This window comes from Cibotium barometz, chromosome 5 (genome assembly GCF_041138505.1).
Source record: "Cibotium barometz isolate CiBa-2024 chromosome 5, ASM4113850v1, whole genome shotgun sequence".
NCBI lineage: Eukaryota > Viridiplantae > Streptophyta > Polypodiopsida > Cyatheales > Cibotiaceae > Cibotium > Cibotium barometz.
In genome coordinates this window covers 22,985,291-23,006,477 of record NC_141050.1, presented here as the reverse complement: position 1 = coordinate 23,006,477, position 21,187 = coordinate 22,985,291, and the positions used below count along the sequence as shown (strand labels likewise).

At 40.7% G+C, this 21,187-nt stretch overlaps 1 protein-coding gene across 1 annotated transcript; it reads right to left on the bottom strand.

The window, feature by feature from the left end:
* Positions 1-6,326: 6,326 nt before the first annotated feature.
* LOC147638221 (tetraspanin-8-like) lies at positions 6,327-7,606 on the bottom strand. The gene is made up of 2 exons (XM_086795207.1): positions 6,897-7,606; positions 6,327-6,748 (listed from the first exon to the last, which is right to left on the bottom strand). Exons 1-2 carry the CDS (start codon positions 7,392-7,394, stop codon positions 6,446-6,448), a joined length of 801 nt encoding a protein of 266 aa, XP_086651333.1. The 5' UTR covers positions 7,395-7,606; the 3' UTR covers positions 6,327-6,445.
* Between the last annotated feature and the right edge of the window lie 13,581 nt (positions 7,607-21,187).

Here is a 21,187-nt window from a genome sequence, read left to right as displayed (position 1 = left end):
AGGTGAAGAACATGGATGTATATTTGGCACCACTTATTGATGAGTTACACACCTTGTGGAACGGAATTGAAGTGAAGGACATGTCAAAGTAGCAGAGTGGCCAAAGACTTGCAATTGTGCAAGGTATTCTCATGTGGACAATGCATGATTGGCCTAGCTATGGAGAATGCTCAGGTTTGTCTATATCGGGTTATAATGCATGTCCTCTATGTGGTCCTCGACTTGATTCAAGATACTCAAAAGCATTACGAAAGAATGTCTACCAAGGACATGTTAGGTATCTTCCAGAAAATCATGAATTGCGGGATGGTAATCTAGGAGGACCTCCTCCAAGTGCACTGAAGGCAAGCGATTGGAAGCTCAAATGGAAGGAATGTGGCAACTTGGCATGTCCTGGGATGAAGAGGCTCTCTATCTTTCACCAACTCCCCTATTGGGGTGATCTTCTTAATAAACCATTTGCTTGACCCGATGCATATTTTCAAGAATGTAGCTGACATTCTGTGGAAGACCATGACAGGAAAAAAGGAGCCTAAAGGCCAAAGGGACGACTTAGAAGAGATAGGTTGCATTCAAGAGTTGTGGGCTCGCACTAGACCCAATGGAAAGGTGCTACTTCCAAGAGCCCCATGGGTTTTTAGTAAGATGGAGGAACAACAAGTGAAGAGGACAATTTCAGAGTTTCGGACTCCTATAGGTTGTATGCATTGCTTGAAAAGTGCATTTACAAAGGATGATGATCTTAGTGGCCTCAAGAGTCATGATTGGCACAAGTTTTTACAATTTGTGCTCCCCATAGCAATAAAGGATTGCCTCACTAAAGGCATTAAAGCTACTATCTATAAGATTAGCACATTGGTGCATTGGATTTCTTCAAAAGAGATAAAGAGAGACACTTTGGAGACAGCGCGTTTAAACTCCATAGAGGCACTCTGCATGGTAGAGAAGTTTTTCCCTACAAGTTTATTAACAATCCAGATGCATCTGCTAGTTCATGTTGTAGATGAGGTTGCAGTTGCTGGAACAGTCCATTCAAGATGGATGTTCTTTTTGGAGAGGTTTATGAAGACATTAAAGGGATTTATTCGCCAAATGGCTCGCCCGGAGGGAAGTATGTCAGAAGGGTGGCTGATACAAGAGTCCCTTGTTTACATCACTGAATATTTAAGTTCATCAGATCCAGAGATACCTCGAATATGGTCTCAAGAGTCTAACAGGCAAGTCATTGGTGAGGAACCTCAAGGCCAAGGCATAAAGAGAAAGATGGATAACAATTTGCGGGAAAAAATCAACAAATTTTGCATCTTGAACTCGCATGTAATGGAGAAGTGGATTGAGACATATAAAGCTCTCAAGCGACAGCGAGTACAAGATCGTTTAAGTTTGAGAAGGAATCGCACTACAAGAAATCTCCCATATCCAGAAGGTTTGCAAGCTCTTCCGGACTTTCCCATAGGTAGATGGCTAGAAGCTTCAATTTTAGAAGCCAAACTTGCTGGTTTAACTATAACAGAGGAGGAGGAGGAGCTTACAAAAGGATGCGATTGGCATGTAAGCGTTTAAGTTCTACATGTCTCTCTTTTTTTTCTCTACATGTCTCAGTTATTGTTTGTCCATCGACAATCTTTATGTGCTATTTGTAGTATCACAAATATGGGGCGTTTTGGTCACATGGACGTCATTTTCGAGTAGAACGAATAGACCAAAGAAGAGCAACCTTTGATTGTGGTGTCACAGCACAATTTGTTCAAGAAAGTCGAGCAAGTGCAAGTGATGATAACACAATTAGTGGAATGCTTGATTACTTTGGAACCATTCAAGACATATTAAAGGTTGGCTTTAGAAGTTTTGAGTTGTTTATCTTTGATTTGAAGTGGTTCAAGGTAATCACAAATGGGCCACATGCAACTGTACGTAGAGACAAGAGTGGCCTCATCCAAGTGGACTCCACAAAGGTATGGACCGATCAGCAAGATACTTTTGTGCGCCCAGAGCATTGTGAGCAGGTTGTCTTTAAAGCGGATCCAAAAGATCCACGCTGGCTATTTGTGGTTCAAGTCGCCCCCCGCCGCAGTAAGCAAATTTTTGAAGAATTAGAGCTACAGCAGGGTGATGTGGATTCACAGGGTGGTGGGGAGCAACAAGAACAAGCCGATATCAACAATGAAGAGGAGCAAGTAAATGAAGAGGAGTAACTAGAGCAAGATCCAAATGAAGAGGTGCAAACCAATGAAGCTGGAAAACCTTTTGAGGAAGAAGACATAGTTGATGAGGACATCCTTCATCAAGGGGCTTTTAATGATGAGGATGCTGAGATGTACATAGAAATAGATCTCTTTAGGGCTACTGATCTTAATGAGGATGATAGAATAGATAATGATTTTTAAAATGATGTATCTTAATGATTATGCAAATAGTTATGACATATTTGTAATGATTTTATGACATTGAAGGTGCAAAGTGATATGGTTTACCATTGTTGTTTAGGGAAGTTAATGTTTGTCATATGGTCCTTTCATTGTTTACCATTGTTAATGTTTACCGTCATAATCACTAGTGCAGGTGCAAAGTGATATGGTTTACCATTGTTGTTTATCATTGTTAATGTTTGTCATATGGTTCTTTCATTGTTTACCATGTAATTTTCATTTCGCACAAGTTTGTCATATGGTTTTTTGTCCAACAGGCCATGTGTGATGACTCACCACCGCTCAACTACAGTCGTGATTTCTCATTTAACCCTACACCTCAGGGCATGAGTCCCGAGAAGTTATATGGTTTTTTCTCGTCCATGACTCCAAAGCAGAGAGCCATGGCTCAGACTTATTGGGGTTCTGGAGCAGGGACATCTGCCTCACCATCTGGCTTCATGACGGCAGTTCCCACACCCGTAGGTACGACAGCAGCTCCCACACCTCATACCACATAGCCTTCCACTCCTCTTACAGCTCGATCTACCACCTCTTCACATATACGTTGCTCACGTAGTAGGTCTTCAGGGGGAGGTTGTTGTGGTGGTAGTGCCATAGATGCTGTGACACCACCACCACTTGAGCGTCGTCCTTCGCTCTCATCTGTTGATAGCACACCCATAGGTTCACCTTCCACTCCCTGGGGTGCACATGACCATGACAACAGCAAGATATACACAATTAGGGATGGAATTTCAGCCATATGATCCTATGAATGTCGTCTCTAATGAGTGGATACAATATACAGCTCGCATTTTGATGGGTCATCGTAGGTCAGAGGCGAGGGATGCATTTAGAGAGGGGAAAGAGAAACATGTTTGGCTAGATGATAGGGAGTGGGAAGCCATAGCTCAGGAGCTCACAGAGACACCAGAGAGGTTTCAACAACAAAGAGAGGCGGCAAGGACGAGACTCTAAACAGTAGGGGCTTCTCATCTTGGGAGTGGTGGTTACGAAACCATGCGCCATGAATTCGTAAGTATTAGTAGCAATTTTTTTTATCTAAATGTATATATGTGGTCTAAATGTTGATTTCTAAAAGTTGTAATTGTTAATCGTTTATGTAGGAGTTGGCCATGAATCGCCCACCAAGTAGGGGAGAAGAGAAGTACGCTAAAAAATATGGCCTTGTGGCCTTATTTGAGATGCTTGAAGTAGAAGGAGAGACCATCAATTGGGAGGCATTACCATAATGTAAGTCCTTTAAACTATTGGTATATGATCAAAATATTCATGAGTAATGTTTATTTTCTTGTTTATCTGAAAAATAAAAAAACGAGCGCGGTTGTCTTTTGTGCTCTATTTTGGACAGAATGATGCTGTCTGTTTACTGCTGTGAGTCCTGTTTACTGCAGGCAGCCTGGCAACACCATTCTGTCCAAAAAAAATTACTGCTTTGTCGTCGGTATATGCGCCAGTATAAATGCCGGTATACCCGCCGGTGTATTTGCCGGTATATATGTCGGTATATGTGTCGATATATTTGCCGGTATAAGGGCCAGTATATTCATCGGTATGCATGCCGGTATGTGTGCCGGTATACACGCTGGTATGACTGCTGGTATGGGCGTCGGTATACGCGCCGGTATGAGGGCCCGATGCAAATATCGACGTCGTGGTTCCGCCGCAGATCTCGAGATTTATATCGATGACGGGGCATTTTTAGTCCCCGTTTAATAACGGCGGTATAAGCACCGGTATTAGGCTATCATGTAGTAGTGTCTAACGATAGTTTTTTTCTTTTCTCTATTTTCTAGGAGCCATTGAGTGTAATTATAATTGATATCAAGAAAAGAAAGACATGTGTCTTGAATTCCATGCTCGGTATGCATGGAGAAGCCAAATTGTAAGTTTTTAATTTTAATAGAGATTTTGTTTAAGATTCAATTTGTATTAGATTGAATAATTTATGTGGTTTGTTATTTTGCAGGGCATCTAAATGCATAATAAGCACATTAGAAACACTCCATCCTCCACTCCTTAACAATAAAACTCCACATCATTTTTTCATTTTGCCTGTAAGTTATAATAACATAATTAATGATAACTTTTAAGTTTGTAATAAAGCTTTAGCTAAAAGTCTAAACAAGGACTCTCATTACCATAGGTTCCATTACAAACTAATGGAAGCTCATGTGAATGGAGAGTGGTCGCAAAACACATGGAGATACATGCAATCAAAATTTATAGTAGACATATTAAAAAGAGTAGCCTATGAGTATTTTCGATAGACACATCAAAAAGAGTTGTTCACAACTTCATGTTATTTAGCAACATACATTTGGTGGGTGAGAGCAAAGGCAATCATATTAATGCTCAACAATAGTGTGGATCTTCCCGCAGATCCTGATTCAACACAACCATCAATCCCACCTATAATGGCAAAGAAGCAATCGAAAAAGAAAGGACCTATAATGTCTCCATCGAATCCTAGGAGCCTTCCTACGCATTAGGCCTTAAAGTTGGGTCTTGGAGCATAGAAGAGAGTCTTATTTTGATGTGATGGAGGCCATGAAACTTTCTAATATCATGAAGAAGACATAGATACATATCTTTTAAAAGTCTCGTGGCCATTGGATATTTTGCTACATCATGGTACTAAGCTTTAAAGCCCAACTTGGAGTCCTTATAAAACCTTTTAGAGCCTACAAGAGGGCCTTAGAGCTTAATAGAGAAGCCGATTTTGATCTCATCACTCTCCATCCTCTCAAAATATTATGAAATTTTCCTTTCATAAGGCAACAACTTTCTACCAAATTAAAATGTGCATGGGGCTAAAAACAGTTGCTCAGGAGTAGATTGAATATTTGCAAAGGGTGAAAAGGCTAATACAAAAATTAAGAATTTGTGAGGCTTCTAAGCAATTCATTGTGAGACACCCTTCTTTCCCCCTTGCAATGAACCTTCATAAAAGCCTCATATCTAATCCCATGTCCACATTTATTAAAAGCTTATAGAAATTCTTCTTAGGGACTATTTTTTTTGGTAGAGAGCCTATTCAGCAGCCTCTCTCTAGCTTTCTTCAATTCCATATTACACATGCATGCACACATGACTCTATAGTTGTTGACATAAAGATGATCCTCCACCCTCTAGGTAGTTTGCTACCCTCTCCCTCTATCATATATTGCCATAGATACTAGCCTACTATATATGCTCCTTTGTCTTATCTTTTACGCATGCATGCATCTCCTTTTTAAATATGCCATGACCATTCTTGTGAATATCTAACTAACTACAATAGCACTTAAGCCTGCAAGTTTCATCCAAATCACACTTGAAATCATGTTTAGAATCCTTTTTATGTGCTATATGTGGACTTGGAGTTAAGAATTATATGTACTATGTGTGTCTGTGTAGGCTGAGGCTGTGATATAAGCAAATCCAATTCTTTTTTTAATCCTATTGCAATGTCAAGGAGTAAAATATTGCACAGCATGTCTGTGATATAACCAAATTCAATTCTCTTTTTAATCCTATTGCAATGCCAAGGAGTGGCATTGCAAGGAGTTAAAAATTGCATAGCATGTCGCTTGTTCATCAATCCAACTAGCCATAAGGAGGAATTATGAATCTCTGTAACACAGGGCCGTTTTTTTGGATGATGCCGTACCAATCCCTGAGGCACACCATGTACTATCGTATTTTTGGATGATGCCATACCAATCCATGAGGCACACCATGTACTATCATGTACTATCATGAAATGATTCAAAAATTGGATGTAGGTCGCAACTTTATATCGATCAAATCAGGAACATGGAGACCTATCGGTACATAATAAACGATCATGGGAGCACATATTTTATCATTAAAATTAAATCAGGAGTATGGAGACTTAATGATGACCACACGTTTTATGAAAGAGGATGTGGAAAAGTATATCGTTTTCTGAAAAAATGTTAAGAAACAAAATTAACGCATGGGCTCGAGAGATGGTGGGACTGTGAACATGACCTTGAGAGACTCCGTGCTTAGGCATTATAACCGTAGGATTTGTCTCTCCTCACGTTTCTGAGAGCGCAGCAAGCTACACTGTAGACGATGATGAGGAACACCAGCACGACGACGTTGACGATGGCGACCTTGCGCCAGTCTTGCTTCACGTTTTGAAGAACCCCCGCCTTGCAAGAGTTGCAGGCGTAGCACAGCTGGGAGGCATCATCACTCCAAGCTTGGCAATCTGCGTCTGCGCCCTCATTGGTTGCGATTATGGTCCAGTTGGTAGAGGTTACGAAGGTGAAATTGCAAGCGGTGGGAGGTTTGCAGCATCCGGACTGCATGATCATCAACATTGAAAATTAAGTATACGCTTTAATTCTGAGCAAAGCAAGCTGTCAATAGAAAACTATATTATGAACTATGATCAAATGCGCCCCTTAATTTGAGAGCAATATCCATGAATCCGATGGCCTTCTTGCATACCTGGATGGCGGAGAGGTCGGCGCTAGAGAAGGCGGCGCTGGTGGTGTAGTCGTCGTCGAGGCGGCTGCAGAGCTTGGAGTCGGCCAGGCAGCTCTTGATCTTGTCCCAGTTGCTGGCCTTGTTCACCTGCTTCTGCAGCCAGCTAGAGTAGCTGCCCAGGTGGAATTCTTTGAATCCTTTGCCGGAGACGGCGTCGCCGGCGCCCTCGTTGGTCACCACGAAGGCGAACACCGTGAAGCACAGCAACAACACAATGAGGAGCAGCATCACCGCGGAATAAACCCACATCACCCACGTGACGCGGCAGCAGGAGCCCACCAGCCCCGCCAGAGATACCAGCAGTAAGAACAGGCCGATGATGATGACCGGCCATTGCAGGAAGCGCATGCAGTCTGTGCTGTGCTTGGTTGCAAGCCATATGCCGGCACCTAATATGGGGATGGAGAGAAGGGCGGTGAGGAAATTGAGGATCCCTATCAGATGGTTGCTCACGCCCATATTAATCTGCTTTGATTCAATCAAACTGATCACTCCACCTGCTATAAGCTAGCTAAGTGCGCCGGATCGATCACAGATGGAGCTGAATTTGCAGAGGTGATCTCCAAGAGCTAGAGGAGCTGTAACGTACGTAGAGTTCAAGCAGAGATTGTATGTGATGCGTGTGTGGGTGTGGGTGCGGGGGTGGAGGGCTAGTCAAACAACCACACTTAAAAGGCTGATGAGTTTTATGTGAGAAACCTTCAGCGATATATATATAGAGAGAGAGAGAGAGATCTTGGCCTACGTTCATGAGCACGTGGCTATCAGCCTATCGAGACGGAGTCCAACGTCCGCGTGTGCCAACGCGCCTAATGTCTGTACAATGTAGGACCTTGTATCGTTGACGATGTCAATTCCAATTCTCACACTTTCAAAATTTCAAAATTCGAGTTGTGCTTTCCTACACGCCTCAATTTTTTAACGGATGAAGGTTAGGCATTCTCTCGCTTGCCCCAAGGAAATGGGTTTTCCTATAGTGAAGCACTAAGAACAAGAATAAGGAATGGGTAGTCTATGCCATTGAGGTAGAAAATGATACTTGACCCAATTTCTTAAGTAATTTTTGAAAAGCTTTGTGCTCTATTAATCTCACTACAATAGTATCACTATCACAGCATACCAAGGCTTTTTATGAGACACTTTGCAAAAGGTAGCGTGCTTTGAAGGAAAATTTGATGGGCCACCTCACTAAAGCCTCGATTCTTGTTGAAGTTTTGCTAATAGCGACACTTTAGCTAGGCTTCAAATATTGTGGCACTAGAGTCGCAAGGTAACGAATCAGCCCCCAACTCTTTTGTGATGCATTAGCAATGCTGCCTTAGCAATGCTATGACTGCTTGCTTACAAAAGTTATAATAAGCACTTTCTCAGCTCTTCTCACACTGTACAACACTTCCCTTGTATTATGAGGGAAAACACCACTTGGCTATACCAGAGCCAAATGTTGAGCCTTGTGTGATTGACCCTTGAAATTTCAGAGGATTATTATGACGGAGATATCGATGCTCTTTTGTAACTCACTAGTATCTCAATGATATAGCAAGCCTTTTGTAGAGAGTAGACATAATGAATTGCATAATATGTCCCTTCTTCATCATCAACCCAACTAGCTATAAGCAAATTTTGGACTAAAAAATAACCCTCTAAGAAATGCCATGTTAGCTTTTTCTTTAAAAAATGGGCTAATGGTTAATTTTTTGCAAATCAAACCAAAAAAGGAATCTACAGTTTGTCGCAATCTTTTCAATGATATATAGCATGCTAGATAATTTTCCTTATTCAAGAAGTCTCAGGGGGTGTACTACTAAGAAACCCTATGTATCATTACCTCCTATGATTTTTTTATGAATAAAATAACCCCTTTTTCTTTATGGACTTACAAGTTTTTTTTAAAAATAGATTTAAAAAACCCCTTCTATAATGTTTGAACTAAAAAACTCCTTTATTTCAACTCACGTGGTATACTTACATATTTTCAGGTGAACCCTCTGAGCAAGAAGTTCTCAAATTGGTTGATGACATGGCATGTTACAAATTTTCCATCCATTAGGGACAAAAATGAAAAAAAGGGCCGTGTAAGGATTAAATTTCTTAATCAAAGTGATTTATTTAAAATAGTAGAGACAAATAGCTATATTAAATGCATCTCTTTTACCTATATTATTTAGAGGAGAGTGTCTTTAATATGCCATCCATCACATATCTATAGTCTTTAATTCACCTATCCTTTTGGCGGCCCTCTTACCTACTTTAATATGCCATCCATCACCTATCCTTTTGGCAGCCCTCTTACCTACTTTAGTATACGTTTTCCAAAATTAGCTAATTTCAAATATTTGAATACATAACATACTTCTCTCTTTCATAGGGCATGACGTGAGTTTTTTCCTCTCTTTTCTTTTTACTGTTTTTTTAATCTTCCCGCCATCTCTTGCTTTCTCTTTGGATCATTTTTGTTGTTGCTATGGTGACTCCAAGGGTTTATCCACACTTAAAAAAAAGACACCATATCAACTTGGTACTTGACAAAGAATATTTCACAAGGAGAAGTATTCATCAATGACAAAGATCTACATGATGAGGCTGAAGCTCAAAGGCTATGTGAAAAAGGAAAGAAGCATGTAGATTTGTGGGTTCAAGGAGTTCTATACCCACTTGACCATCAACTGGTAAGCCTCCATCATTTAGCACCTTGCATGATCTTGTTTGATTTGTTGGGGATGGTAGAGAAGGCTTATTTAGATATTGCTCAAGATTGAATAATCAAGCTACTATTTTCCATTATCAACACATAAACATGGCTGAAACTATGCTTGCTGTGTACAAGCAATCCATTAAGGGACTAGAAGACATCGTGATCTCACAAATTCAACATGTAAGTGTGTTAAAAACGCTACTTGAGTCATCTCAAGAAGAGGTAACAACGCTTAGAGAAACTAACCAAAAATTAGAGGAACATGCACTCCAAAAAAACCCAACTAAAAAACACTCCTTTTGGGTTAGGATTGAGATCTAGATAATTTAAAAGTGTTACATGCCTAGCCACACATGGGGGTGCTAAGAAGAATTGTGCATCTGCAAACTGTATGAAGTCAAAAAGTATCTCTATTGGTGTTTCCCCTATCACAAGAACACCTTCATCACTTGACCTATCTCTACGTAGTAGTAAACCTTAAATCTGGCCAAGAGCACCTGTAAAGAACCCTACAAGGTTGTAGCTTACGAGCACACAATAGAAGCTAAGATTTCAATAGCTAAGGAGAGTTGGAAAAATGGTGTGATTACCACAATTCAATTGATCAGGATCCCCCTATTCGCATTGTTTTTCTACCCTTGATGGAGTAGTTGTGGGGGCACAAAAATGCTCATGGGTGCAACTATGGGGGTAGGTGGGACAACCAAGTAGAAATTGTTTGTCAACAATACCTCTCAATAATCCTCGCAGGGTGTAGCACAAGAGAAGATAGGATTTCAGTTGCTATGGAGAGTTGGAAACACGGCGTGAATACTGCAATTTGAATGACCAAGATCCACTTATTCACGCCTTTTTTCTACAGTTAATGGAGAAAAATACCAGACACAAGAATGTTGTTGGATGTAGCTCAGGGGGCTAGGGGAATCTCAGTGGGTTGTTGGGGGCAAAGGGAAGCTTAGGGGGGGCAAAGGGCAAAGGGCAAAGGGCACCGTGGCGGCAAGGAGAGTTGGAAACACGGCACGAATATTACAATCCAAACCACCAAGATCCACCTATTTGCGTGGTTTTTTTGTAATTGATTGAGAAAAATACTGGGACACAAGAATGCTGCTCGTGGATATAGCTGAGGGGGCTGGGCACAGCTCACGGGGCTGGGGGAAAAGTGCACGTCAGGGGGATGGGGGCAAAGGCAACGGGCAGGTCAATGCCAATGGGCAGCGTGGAGGTGAAATTATTTCTCCCAAATTTACCAGATATTTATAGCGTTGTTGTGAGGCCGCATGGCAATGGTACGGACACACCATTCCCACGCCATGTACTTGCACCCTGCGATTTGCACGTGTGAAATAGCCCACACGTGGGAACCCACATGTTGATGTGCGATCACATGTGTGAGTGACATGTGTGTGGCCGTCGCACGTGTGAATACACGTGTACATTTACGCTCCCACGTGTGGATGCACGTGGCATCATACAATTCGGTTTTCCATATGCCACATGTCTTATTCTCCTAGTTCTATAAATAGGTGGGGATTATTAAAGAACCTTTACCCGTATGTGGAAAGACAAAGCGCACCGACTTGTTTGCTCTCTCTTTTATTCTTTGCACCTACACCAGCTCTACTATTGGTCTTCAAACTACCACGAGGACCAGTTTGGTCACTCTCCTATTGCTCTTCAAACTACCACCAGGACCCCTTTGATTGCAATCCTATTGGTCTTCACCTACATCAGCCTACTACTGGTCTCATTAGAATCACAGTGTGATATATATATATACTAGAGGCAACGGAATTTCTCCTTGTTATGCTAAACCACATCTCCAAGAGGGAACTCTACACATTCACCTAATGGATGAGCAATGAAACACAACAGTCATGGGGTACTTACCAATGCTTCGAGCTCGTGTCTCTTGAAGCCTCCAAGCTCACATATATGCTCCAAAATCCAAGCTCCACCTCCTCATTGTCACCATGGAGTTGCTCACACCATCACATAGGCCAATCACACTCTCTCATACAAGCATAAACACACAAACATGAGAGAGCCACAATGCTAGAATGCTCTCACTTCTCACTCTCGCACAAGTACAAACGAAGAGCTGTCAATAGCACAAAGGGGATTGTGTCCTTTCATTTTGAGAAAATACCTTATATACTCTTAGCCCTTATTCACATTTGGGCGACCAAAACTTACTAACTAGGCCTTGGGTGGCCAATGTCTCATAATGTACAACCTCTATAGTGCCTTTATATAACACTTATTAATGTCCTCGATTGAGGATCATGGTGAACATTAGCATTCCCCCTTTCATGAAGTAGGTTCTGACCTCAGAACTTGTTACCGAGGTCTGAAGACCTGGTCACTAAATTCATGGGCGATAGAATTTGTGGCGAGACTAGAGTTTCCTGAGTGTGTGCCAGAATGCCGAATGGGACTTCCAAAACCCGGTGTCGATCATGTCTTCAAATGTTATGTGCATATAACCTGGAAGACATCTTAGACGATGGTAATATATCATTATACCTCTGTCTCTTGGCCTTGAGTTCATGTCGAGCTGTAGATGCTAAGCCTTGTAGCCATCATAAGGTTCTCTAGGTTGGTCTATAAGAACCACTAATAACTTCATGAACCAGACGACGCTGGCTACAATTGCAAGATCTGGTATATTTTGCCAAGTTCTGATCGAACTGAGTAGTTGTTGTCTTTGTGCCTCAATATTGGCAAATGTTGCTGGGTTAAATATTGAAAAATTGTAGTAGATATGAGAATCCCTCTCTTTTGCTGCTTGAAACTCCAGCGGTGTCCACCTCCTCTTGATAGGCATGTATAGTGGATCCACTCGTAATGTTGCCGGCACACTCATGTAAATGCTAATGTATTTAGTGACCGTTAGAAATTCCTTTCTCCATGAAGGTTACACTCCAAAATCCTACAGTTGTGGTGCCTCTTCATTTGTGCGTATGGTAGTGTATCCACCTCTGGTGTGCACTCGATGTTTCCTCCTCCATCTTTTGTAATAACTGACCATAAAAGTGACCAAGCAAATTTCCAACAAGTTTGAGAGATGGGGGTTTGCCAGCTTCGTGTGTTTTGCCACATTGGACCATAATGTTCCTTCTCCAGTCAATGGCAGTAATTCTTGTAATTATGGACGAGTGGCTCGGAGAGGCTACGGCACATAATGTTGCCAAGTGGGGGTGACCGCAGAACATGCCTCTGGGAGAATCTTGCTTGTAGGACTGAACGGGGTAATATGCATCAGGGCATTGAACATAAGCTCTGGCTTTAACATTGGATTGCCTTGTTGTATGAATTCTTCATATTCTGCAGCTGTCATGGAATCCAAAACATTATTGTTAGTGTAAGGTGTAATATTATCAACTGGAGGCAGATTACGTTGTCGTGACGTGGACGATGTCGCTGGGAAAGTACGAGACTTCTAGCTGTGAGAGTAGCTTCTGATTCCCACAAGGAAACTCAAACTCATAACTCTTCATGGATCACAAGGCACCTCCATTTTTGATATCATAAACATGTAGAAATTCACCTTAATACATCCATGAATTCAGCCTGATGATTGCACATAAATTGTGTATCAAGTGACTATCCCTTTCCAAGCATAGATTTACTGGCTCCTTTTTCCAAATCCTTCAAACCAATCACATGTAGGCATAACATAACCTTCAAATATTTCCCACATACATGTGATCATTTACATTCCATACATCCAGTGTCATCAATTCCATCATTTCAAGATGTTCTTTATCACCTGAGAACCTGCTTTTAAATTCTAACATCTCACAAACAAAAGATGGCATACGGCATAACTATAACATGCTCATGAGATTTAGAAAACTCCATGGCTTGAATTCCAAAATCCGATCGAGTAGAAAGTAAAACCAACTTTCCGGAGCCTTAATGTGTTTTTGATGCTTTATTTCCACAATTCTCCAAGTCCCAAGAACTTCCCATTCTCCAAAACCTTTAAAGGTTTATAAAACATACGATTTTCTAAATCGTTGATTTTAATATTCAAAATAAAAAAAACCCACTTAACTGTAAGTAGAGCAAGGTGAGATTTTCATTGATTTTTCTCTATTCCTTCTATGGCGGCTTCGCTGCAGACCACGGAAGGCAGAATACATGTATATGATGAAAATCCTATCACTGGATAACACTCATTTTTCTCTTCAATTCTAACACCTACATGCCACGAACAGTAGCCGCCTCCTTGATTTTTTTCTCTCTGGTTAGTTGGCGCACTGGTTCTCTTTTTTCTGCAGACACAGATTTCTGATATACACCCCCCCCTTCACTTCTCTGGTTTTTCCTTACTTTCCCGCAAGGAGTTCGGCGCCCGCCCCACTTTTGCAGCTATCTTCACGTATTTCCCCATTCGAAATTACTCATGCGCCACCTTTTTTTATAGTTATTGTTTTCGATTATTTCTCCTTTTGATGCCACGCAAGCTGCCCTCATAATATCTCTTATTATGATCTACATTCAGTAAGGTATGTGATGCTCCCAACATTGGCATCAAGGCAAGCTCTCCAATACAAGGTTGATCATCCAATTGTGTCTCCCGCATCCGATAAAGACTTCGGCACTCTAATGCTCCATTGATCTCCATTGCTCTTGATGCCTCCATGGTTTATAGTGTCATCACATCGACCATGTGATTTGTAGAATCCCCCAATTGTTCACTCAAATATATCTCCATGTCTTCGTAAATGCATTCCCTTGTGCATTGGCATGCCCTCATGTTTGCACTCCCATAAGAGGTATTCACTGACTCGGCCCATCGATACCATAAAGAAGCTACTACACATTATGCACATGGGAAGCCATTAACATCATTAACATATCCCTTTGGCGAGCCACTCATACCATCATTTACATAGCCACGCAGACCATATATATAACTGAATGTTTCCAACTTACCCATGAGGTCTGAGTAACAACAGAACCATCACCACCACACTCACAAGAGTCATTTTGAAATAGCTCTCACTAGCATAGCTGCCACTAGGTTCACCATCCATGGGCATGAAGATATTATTGAAGGGATCATTCTGCCTATGAGGATACACAAGAACTTTGAATGTGTGCAGTATCTTTTTTTTAAAGTTCTTCTTGTTTTGCTCATTCCATGATATCTCCAAAGAGTATTCTTCAAAACCAATCCTCATATCATACATGCTCTCACATTTCCATACATGTTGAGAAGGGTGTTCCCTACTGCAAGGCTTACCATATGCATAAGGCTCCATATTTCACACCACACTCATATACAAAAGCTTCGAGACCTGACTCAGCCTCAGCTCATCTTATTGAACCTCATCTACAATATGAACATATGTACATGGCATCATATAATGACTCGTCATAGCACTTAATCCCATGCATCTAGATTTGCATTTGATAGTCTCATATGCATGGTTTCACACCATAGACGTGCCATGGCACGACATCCACCCCCTCTAAACCTGCACATCCTCTGGTATGTGCCAAATCATCATCAAGATCCACATATAACTGGATGTCGTCTTCATCTTCTACATTGTTAGGAAAATCATCCTCTTCCTCTTCGGCCATATCCATGTTTTCACTATCAAGCCTCTCATCCTGAGTTCCCTGTGAATCAAAAGGATTTCTGTCAAGCCTTCTTTTAAACATCTTGATCCTTTTGCCTGCTACAAGATTCTTTATCTCTGTTCCATCAAGCTCACACAGGGTATACGTGGCATTTCCATGCACATGCTTGACAATGTAAGGGCCAAACCATCTTTTTGCAAATTTTCTTTGAACAGTGAATTGGTTGTCAAGGCTACTATCATACATTAGGAACCAATCACCTTCTTCAATAGGTTTTGGTCGGAGTCTGTGTCTTCTATCAAATCTTTCTTTATTTTTCAACCTTGCATCTTTCAAGCGAGCTTTCGCAAGCTGTACATCTTCAGGCCTCCTCTCCAACTGTCTTATTCGCAATGCAAGGAGGTCTTCTCTGCTCAATCCTTCCACCCAGGGCAATACATTCCAAGTTGGAACTACTTCTTCAACTGGCATTACTGGCTTCTGACCATACATTAATTCTGCAGGCATGTATCCTGTCACTGAGCTATGAGTTGTACGGTCAGCCCACAAGGCATATGGTAGCAGCCTTGGCCACTCTCGCATTCTTTCTCTGCATGCCTTAGACAAAGCTTTAATGATTGGAGGATGTCCTCGCTCACTTTTACCATTGCCCTCAGGATTGTAAGCACATGTTAGGGACAGTTTAATGCCAATTCTAGAGAAGAATTCCCTTGCTTCTTCAACGTCTAGCTCACCCCTATCAGCTGTTATTTTCCCAACACAACCATACCGACAAATCACATCTTCCAAGAGAAATTTGCATACTGTTTCCGTACTCTTTGTTCTAAGAGCACGCCCCTCTACCTGATTTGTCAAATCTTCTCTTGCAAGTGCTATGTACCGCATCTGCCAAATTCCCAAAGGCATTGTAACTAGATCCACTACCCATTTGTAGTGCATGGCAGGTGGGTAGGTTGGTTGCAATCCATCACGATGTCGCACATTTGAGTACATTTGACATACCATGCATGTTTCCACATATTGGGAAATATTCTTGTACATTCCTTTCCACCAATATTTTTCCTTTATTTTGGTAAAGGTGGCCCACACACTTCGATGTCCAGCCTAGAGACTCTCATGGAATTCTTTCACAAGCTTCCCTTGAGTCTCTTTATCACATATGACTCTCTGTGGCATAGCATTCCTCTGCTTAGGATGCTTCCAGAGGTACCCATCCTTTAGAAAATAACCATATGCTTTTCTGCGGATCCTCTTAAATTCTGAGTCAGACCAACTTTCCTGTCTTGTCAAAGTACTCAAGTATTGACCAATAAGCAACCAATCTCCTTCATACATTTCCTCAGTAAAAGACTCAAGTGCATTTGATAGGCAAATATGGTCCCCCTTTGCATATGCAGTAGTGTAGAACTTTGTACCCACATCATCAATGTCACTAATCATCTCTTTTTCATCTTCATACCTGGCTCTTGATAGCATATCTGCAACTGGATTATCTTTTCCTGCAATATGCTCAAACTCAGGATTTAGTGACTTGATATAGGCAATCCACCTAAGCATAGCAATATCTGGAGTGGTACAGCTTGCTATCATCCCAAGAAGTGGCAAGCAATCAGTTTCCACAAGTACAGATGCCCCAATAAGATATTCTTTTTCACATTTTAGAGCAGTGACTATTCCCCATAACTCTCTCTTGATCTGTGGATACTTTCGTTGTCGAAAGCTTAATACCTTTGCTCCAAATCTGATTACATACCTGTGATCATCCTCATCATCTTGCCCTACTGCCCATCCTATCCCAGTAGGACTAGTGTCAACTGTAACAATCATAGGCCTGCCACACTCATAATCTGCCTTCCTTAGAGTAGGTGATGATTGAAGCAGATATTTCAGCTTCCGCATAGCTTTAGTATGTGCTACATTCCACAAAAATTTTTGATTTTTCCTCAAGAGTTGATAAAGAGGATCTGCTACATGCGCATAATGTGGGATCCAAATAACATAAAAGACACATGCGCCAAGAAATCTCCTCAGCTCTGTAACATTAATGCATATCTCTTTCATTCTTTGTATTGCATCTATCTTGGCTGGACAAGGTCGGCGTCCATTAGTACTACAAAGATGTCCCACTATTAGCACTTCACCAACCCCAAACACTGATTTCAGTCCAGACAAAGTAAGATTCACTTCTCATGGATTGGCCTATCCCAGACCTCTCAGTAATGGAGTCAGCAAAGAGCAAGCTCTTCAAGGATGTGCAACGGTCCCTACGAGGGAGTATTCCAACTCGTGTAGTAAAAATTATTGTTTACCTCTACCAATTACTGTGTTTGTGGAACTTTTTAGCTTATTTGAGGTGAAGATAGCGAGAACCATGCTTGTCTGCAAAGATTTGGACACATTCCTCTTAGCAAGACTTCTTGATGAGGGATGGCCGAGTAAAGTTTTTGACGATATACATTGTAACATTGCACTGGAGACAGTAGTTACGAGGTACATGATTACAACTCAAACTTTTATCTTATCCTTCAAGTGTAGCAGGTCCCATTACATCAATGGAGAGTTGGTACCAATGGATCAGGAAGCCGCAAGTGCAATGGACGACAAAGTCATAGACATTTAAGTAATGGATGAAGCTTCAACACTCGTGACAATTATTTCTATACGAGGAAAATATAATTTACAATAGCTACGAAAGGATATTGTCACAAAATCCTTGCAAGACATGTCGGCACACTTTATTTATAGATGTAAGAATAGTCCAAACAGCCATGGTGAAGTAACTGGTGATAAAGACTAGACCAAGGCTAAAGGGAAATCAAAGACTACGAGCAAGGCAAAGTTAACAAAAATAACCGACTTCAAGGGTGAACCATGTATTGTGCATGAGGATCCCAATCGGGATCTCATACTTCCTATAAAGCTGGAGAGATTTCACATTTATACTTTACATGTGGAAATTCGAATAGTGGACAAGCTATTAAAGTTTCATCTTGACTATGCTCATTCCATTTTGCCATTAGAGCTATCAAATACATGTTTAGAGCAATGTGAGATTTTACTCTGTAACATGGGCTTTCATGGTGGACATGTGCAACTTCAAAAGGATGACAAGAAGTTAGGTACCACTGGTGATGTTCTGGCAGATGTGTGAATGGGAGGAGCCAAAGCTAGGAGGTTCTTGTCAAACTATGAAAACAAACAAGTTACAACAGTATGGGAATGTTGGAAATCTCTATGGGAGCACACAACTAACCAAGCTAGTGATCCAAGGATGACAAATATTCGTATGAGGGTCTAGATAAAGCTTAATAATTTTATAAAACTCTTATGTAAGAAAATGACTAAAGGCAATTACATAGGTGAGTTTGAAATAGCAATCAAGACACTTGTGGAAACAATTGTCTGCCTAGGAGAACAAGGACAAAACCTTCTACCTACTAAGACTTTTTGCTTTATGTAATTCGTACATTTACTAATTAATATGATGTAAAATGATTATTATTATGTTTTTTTATATGTAAAGCATATTTTGTTTGCACATGGCCCATACTTTGTGAGGAACCAAGGGCCTCTTACTACATGGAATACTCAAGGCATGGGAAAATCACACTATGCCGCACGTATCAACTATTTTTGTACAACTCAACATGGTAGTGAAAAAAAAAAACAAATACAGTACAAAAGATTTTCAACACATTCTCCCCGAAGGCAAATGTAACGATACAATGAAATTCTTAAAAAATCAAGTTAGTTTATACAACACAAAAACAATCATTGTTATTAGCATTAATATATTATAAACACTTATCCTGCTAAATAAAGTGTTTCTTTATGCAGGATGGTGATTGAGAAGAAGAAAAAGTCAGTGACACAAATTGTAATAAGAATTGTTCTCAATATAAGTAAGAAAAGACTTTTAAAAAGTCTTATTCTTTTTTGCTTCAACTTTTTGTCTTCTTCAAAGAGACTCCGCTCCTTTTTGGGGTTTTCTTTGGGTAGTTGTTTGCCCTCATCTTCGGATAAGTGTTTAGCCTCATCTTCTTCGGGTAGTTTTCCTCTATACCTTAACAGCTTTTGGCATTGATAACCTCCAAGAGCATGGGTGTTCAAATCAGGAACAACCTTTGCATAGCCGCACAACACAAAAAATACCCTCCTCTCAATGCGCACAACCCTAGTGCATATCTAAAAATACGTAAAGCTTCTTGCTTCTCTATCAAAATAATCTTTTTTGCATGTTGTTGTATCCTCCCATGTCCTAAGTAGAAAGAACCTTTAAGGCCATCAATTGAATGTGTGGATCATCTGAATATTTTGATGGTAAATGATCAACACGCCTGGAGGTATCCTTGAAATATAGTGGCTGAGGGTTGAGTCTCTGCCAAAAAAAGTTCATTTACCTCCACCTCATCTAAGGAATACATCTTTATCTACTATCTCAAGCTCTAAACAAAGAAAACATTTACTTTATAACAATACAAATATAAAAAAATGTTATGAATTTATTATTATATGTATTGTTTTTGTTCTCATCGTCAACGTCGCCTATCCTCCCATAAGTCAATTGAACCTTGTAGAGGCATCTCTCCTTCTGAGCATGGAATCCTCGTTGGATGCTCCCTTCCCATTTGAGAGATTCCCATGCTTTTTGGAATAGCCAAAAATTCTTCTTCTATGGGAAGAGTGTTTTCTTGTTCTTAAAACTTTCTTATACACATTTCTATAGCCTTAGGTGCACCAATTAAATTGTCACTACAGTTGCTTCCGTATCAAGCATTTGGATCTAAAAGATCTAATGATGTAACTTGACATCCCCTATTAAACCAAGAAAATAGTCCTCCCTTATTATATTCAAGAGCTTCTTGATATCTATTAGTAGTACAAAACTCTTATTATCCTTTAGTGGAAAGGATGGTAAGCATGGGAGAAGGATATCCTTATCTGAATACTCTATAGAAACATTCTTTTCTTATGCACGAATTAAACTTGCTTTAAAATTTACAACATCAAAATCCTTGCTCATTCTTTCTTCTCCATAACCATTTCTACATCATGCATTTCTTCTTCATTTTGAATGTCCCCTACAAATGCTACAGGCTGGAAACTAGAACTATCAAGACTGCTCTTTTCAGCATCCTCATTTCTTTATTTTGCATGTAGATAGAAAAGAAAAGCCACATGATGCTGAAGAAACCTGCATTTCTTACTATGTAATCTGTAATGCGCCATAGTGACTTTCACATGGTCAGAAAGTATGTCATACTTTTTTTGCAATCTGGCCTTTGTTGCCATATATATAGGCAGTGATGTGTGTGAACACACTTAGGACCGCCGGGGCACTTTTTCCCTCTTTAGGAGGTTTTTTCCCCCGGCTTGTATATACGCCCATCATTCTAGGGGTAACTTATCTTTTGTACATTGACACAATCTAATACACTTTGTGTTGTGTGCATTGTTGCTTCTTCTTCTCCAAGCTTTGTGTGCTTTCCTGCAACCCTAATTCCAACAATTGGTATCAGAGCAGGCATCGGCTCCCAGGGCTATGCCGCCAGCACCCTCCGACTCACGTTCTCCGATTGAGGTGAGTTTTCACGAGCGCTTGCAGGTCCCTATACTCTACAAACAAACCCGTAGGGCTTTGCGTTCTCAGAATTCGCATCTGAGGTCGTTTCGGGCTCCGTTTTTGCATTTCAAGTTCTGCACAGGTGTTTTCGTCATTTTCTGCAGAAATTTCGACAGTGCAGTTTTCTGTAAAACAGGCATAGGTGTTCTATTGTGGACCGTGCTACATAGCACAAGTTGTCTTCTGTTCAGTCTTTACTTCATTACAGGTAGCTTTTGCATCAGTTTCAGTCAGTGGCCATGGCTGATGATAGCAATGATGTATTTCGCATGTTGTCTGAAGACAAACTGGATGGAGACAGCAACTACCCACTTTGGGCATACATGATGCAGCATG

What these genes read in the sequence shown, in the direction of transcription:
- LOC147638221 (XM_086795207.1), bottom strand. Translation starts at nt 7,394, where the DNA reads ATGGGCGTGAGCAACCATCTGATAGGGATCCTCAATTTCCTCACCGCC. An exon ending in CCGACCTCTCCGCCATCCAG is followed by an intron (nt 6,749 to 6,896) that starts GTATGCAAGAAG and finishes ATGATCATGCAG; the next exon opens with TCCGGATGCTGCAAACCTCC.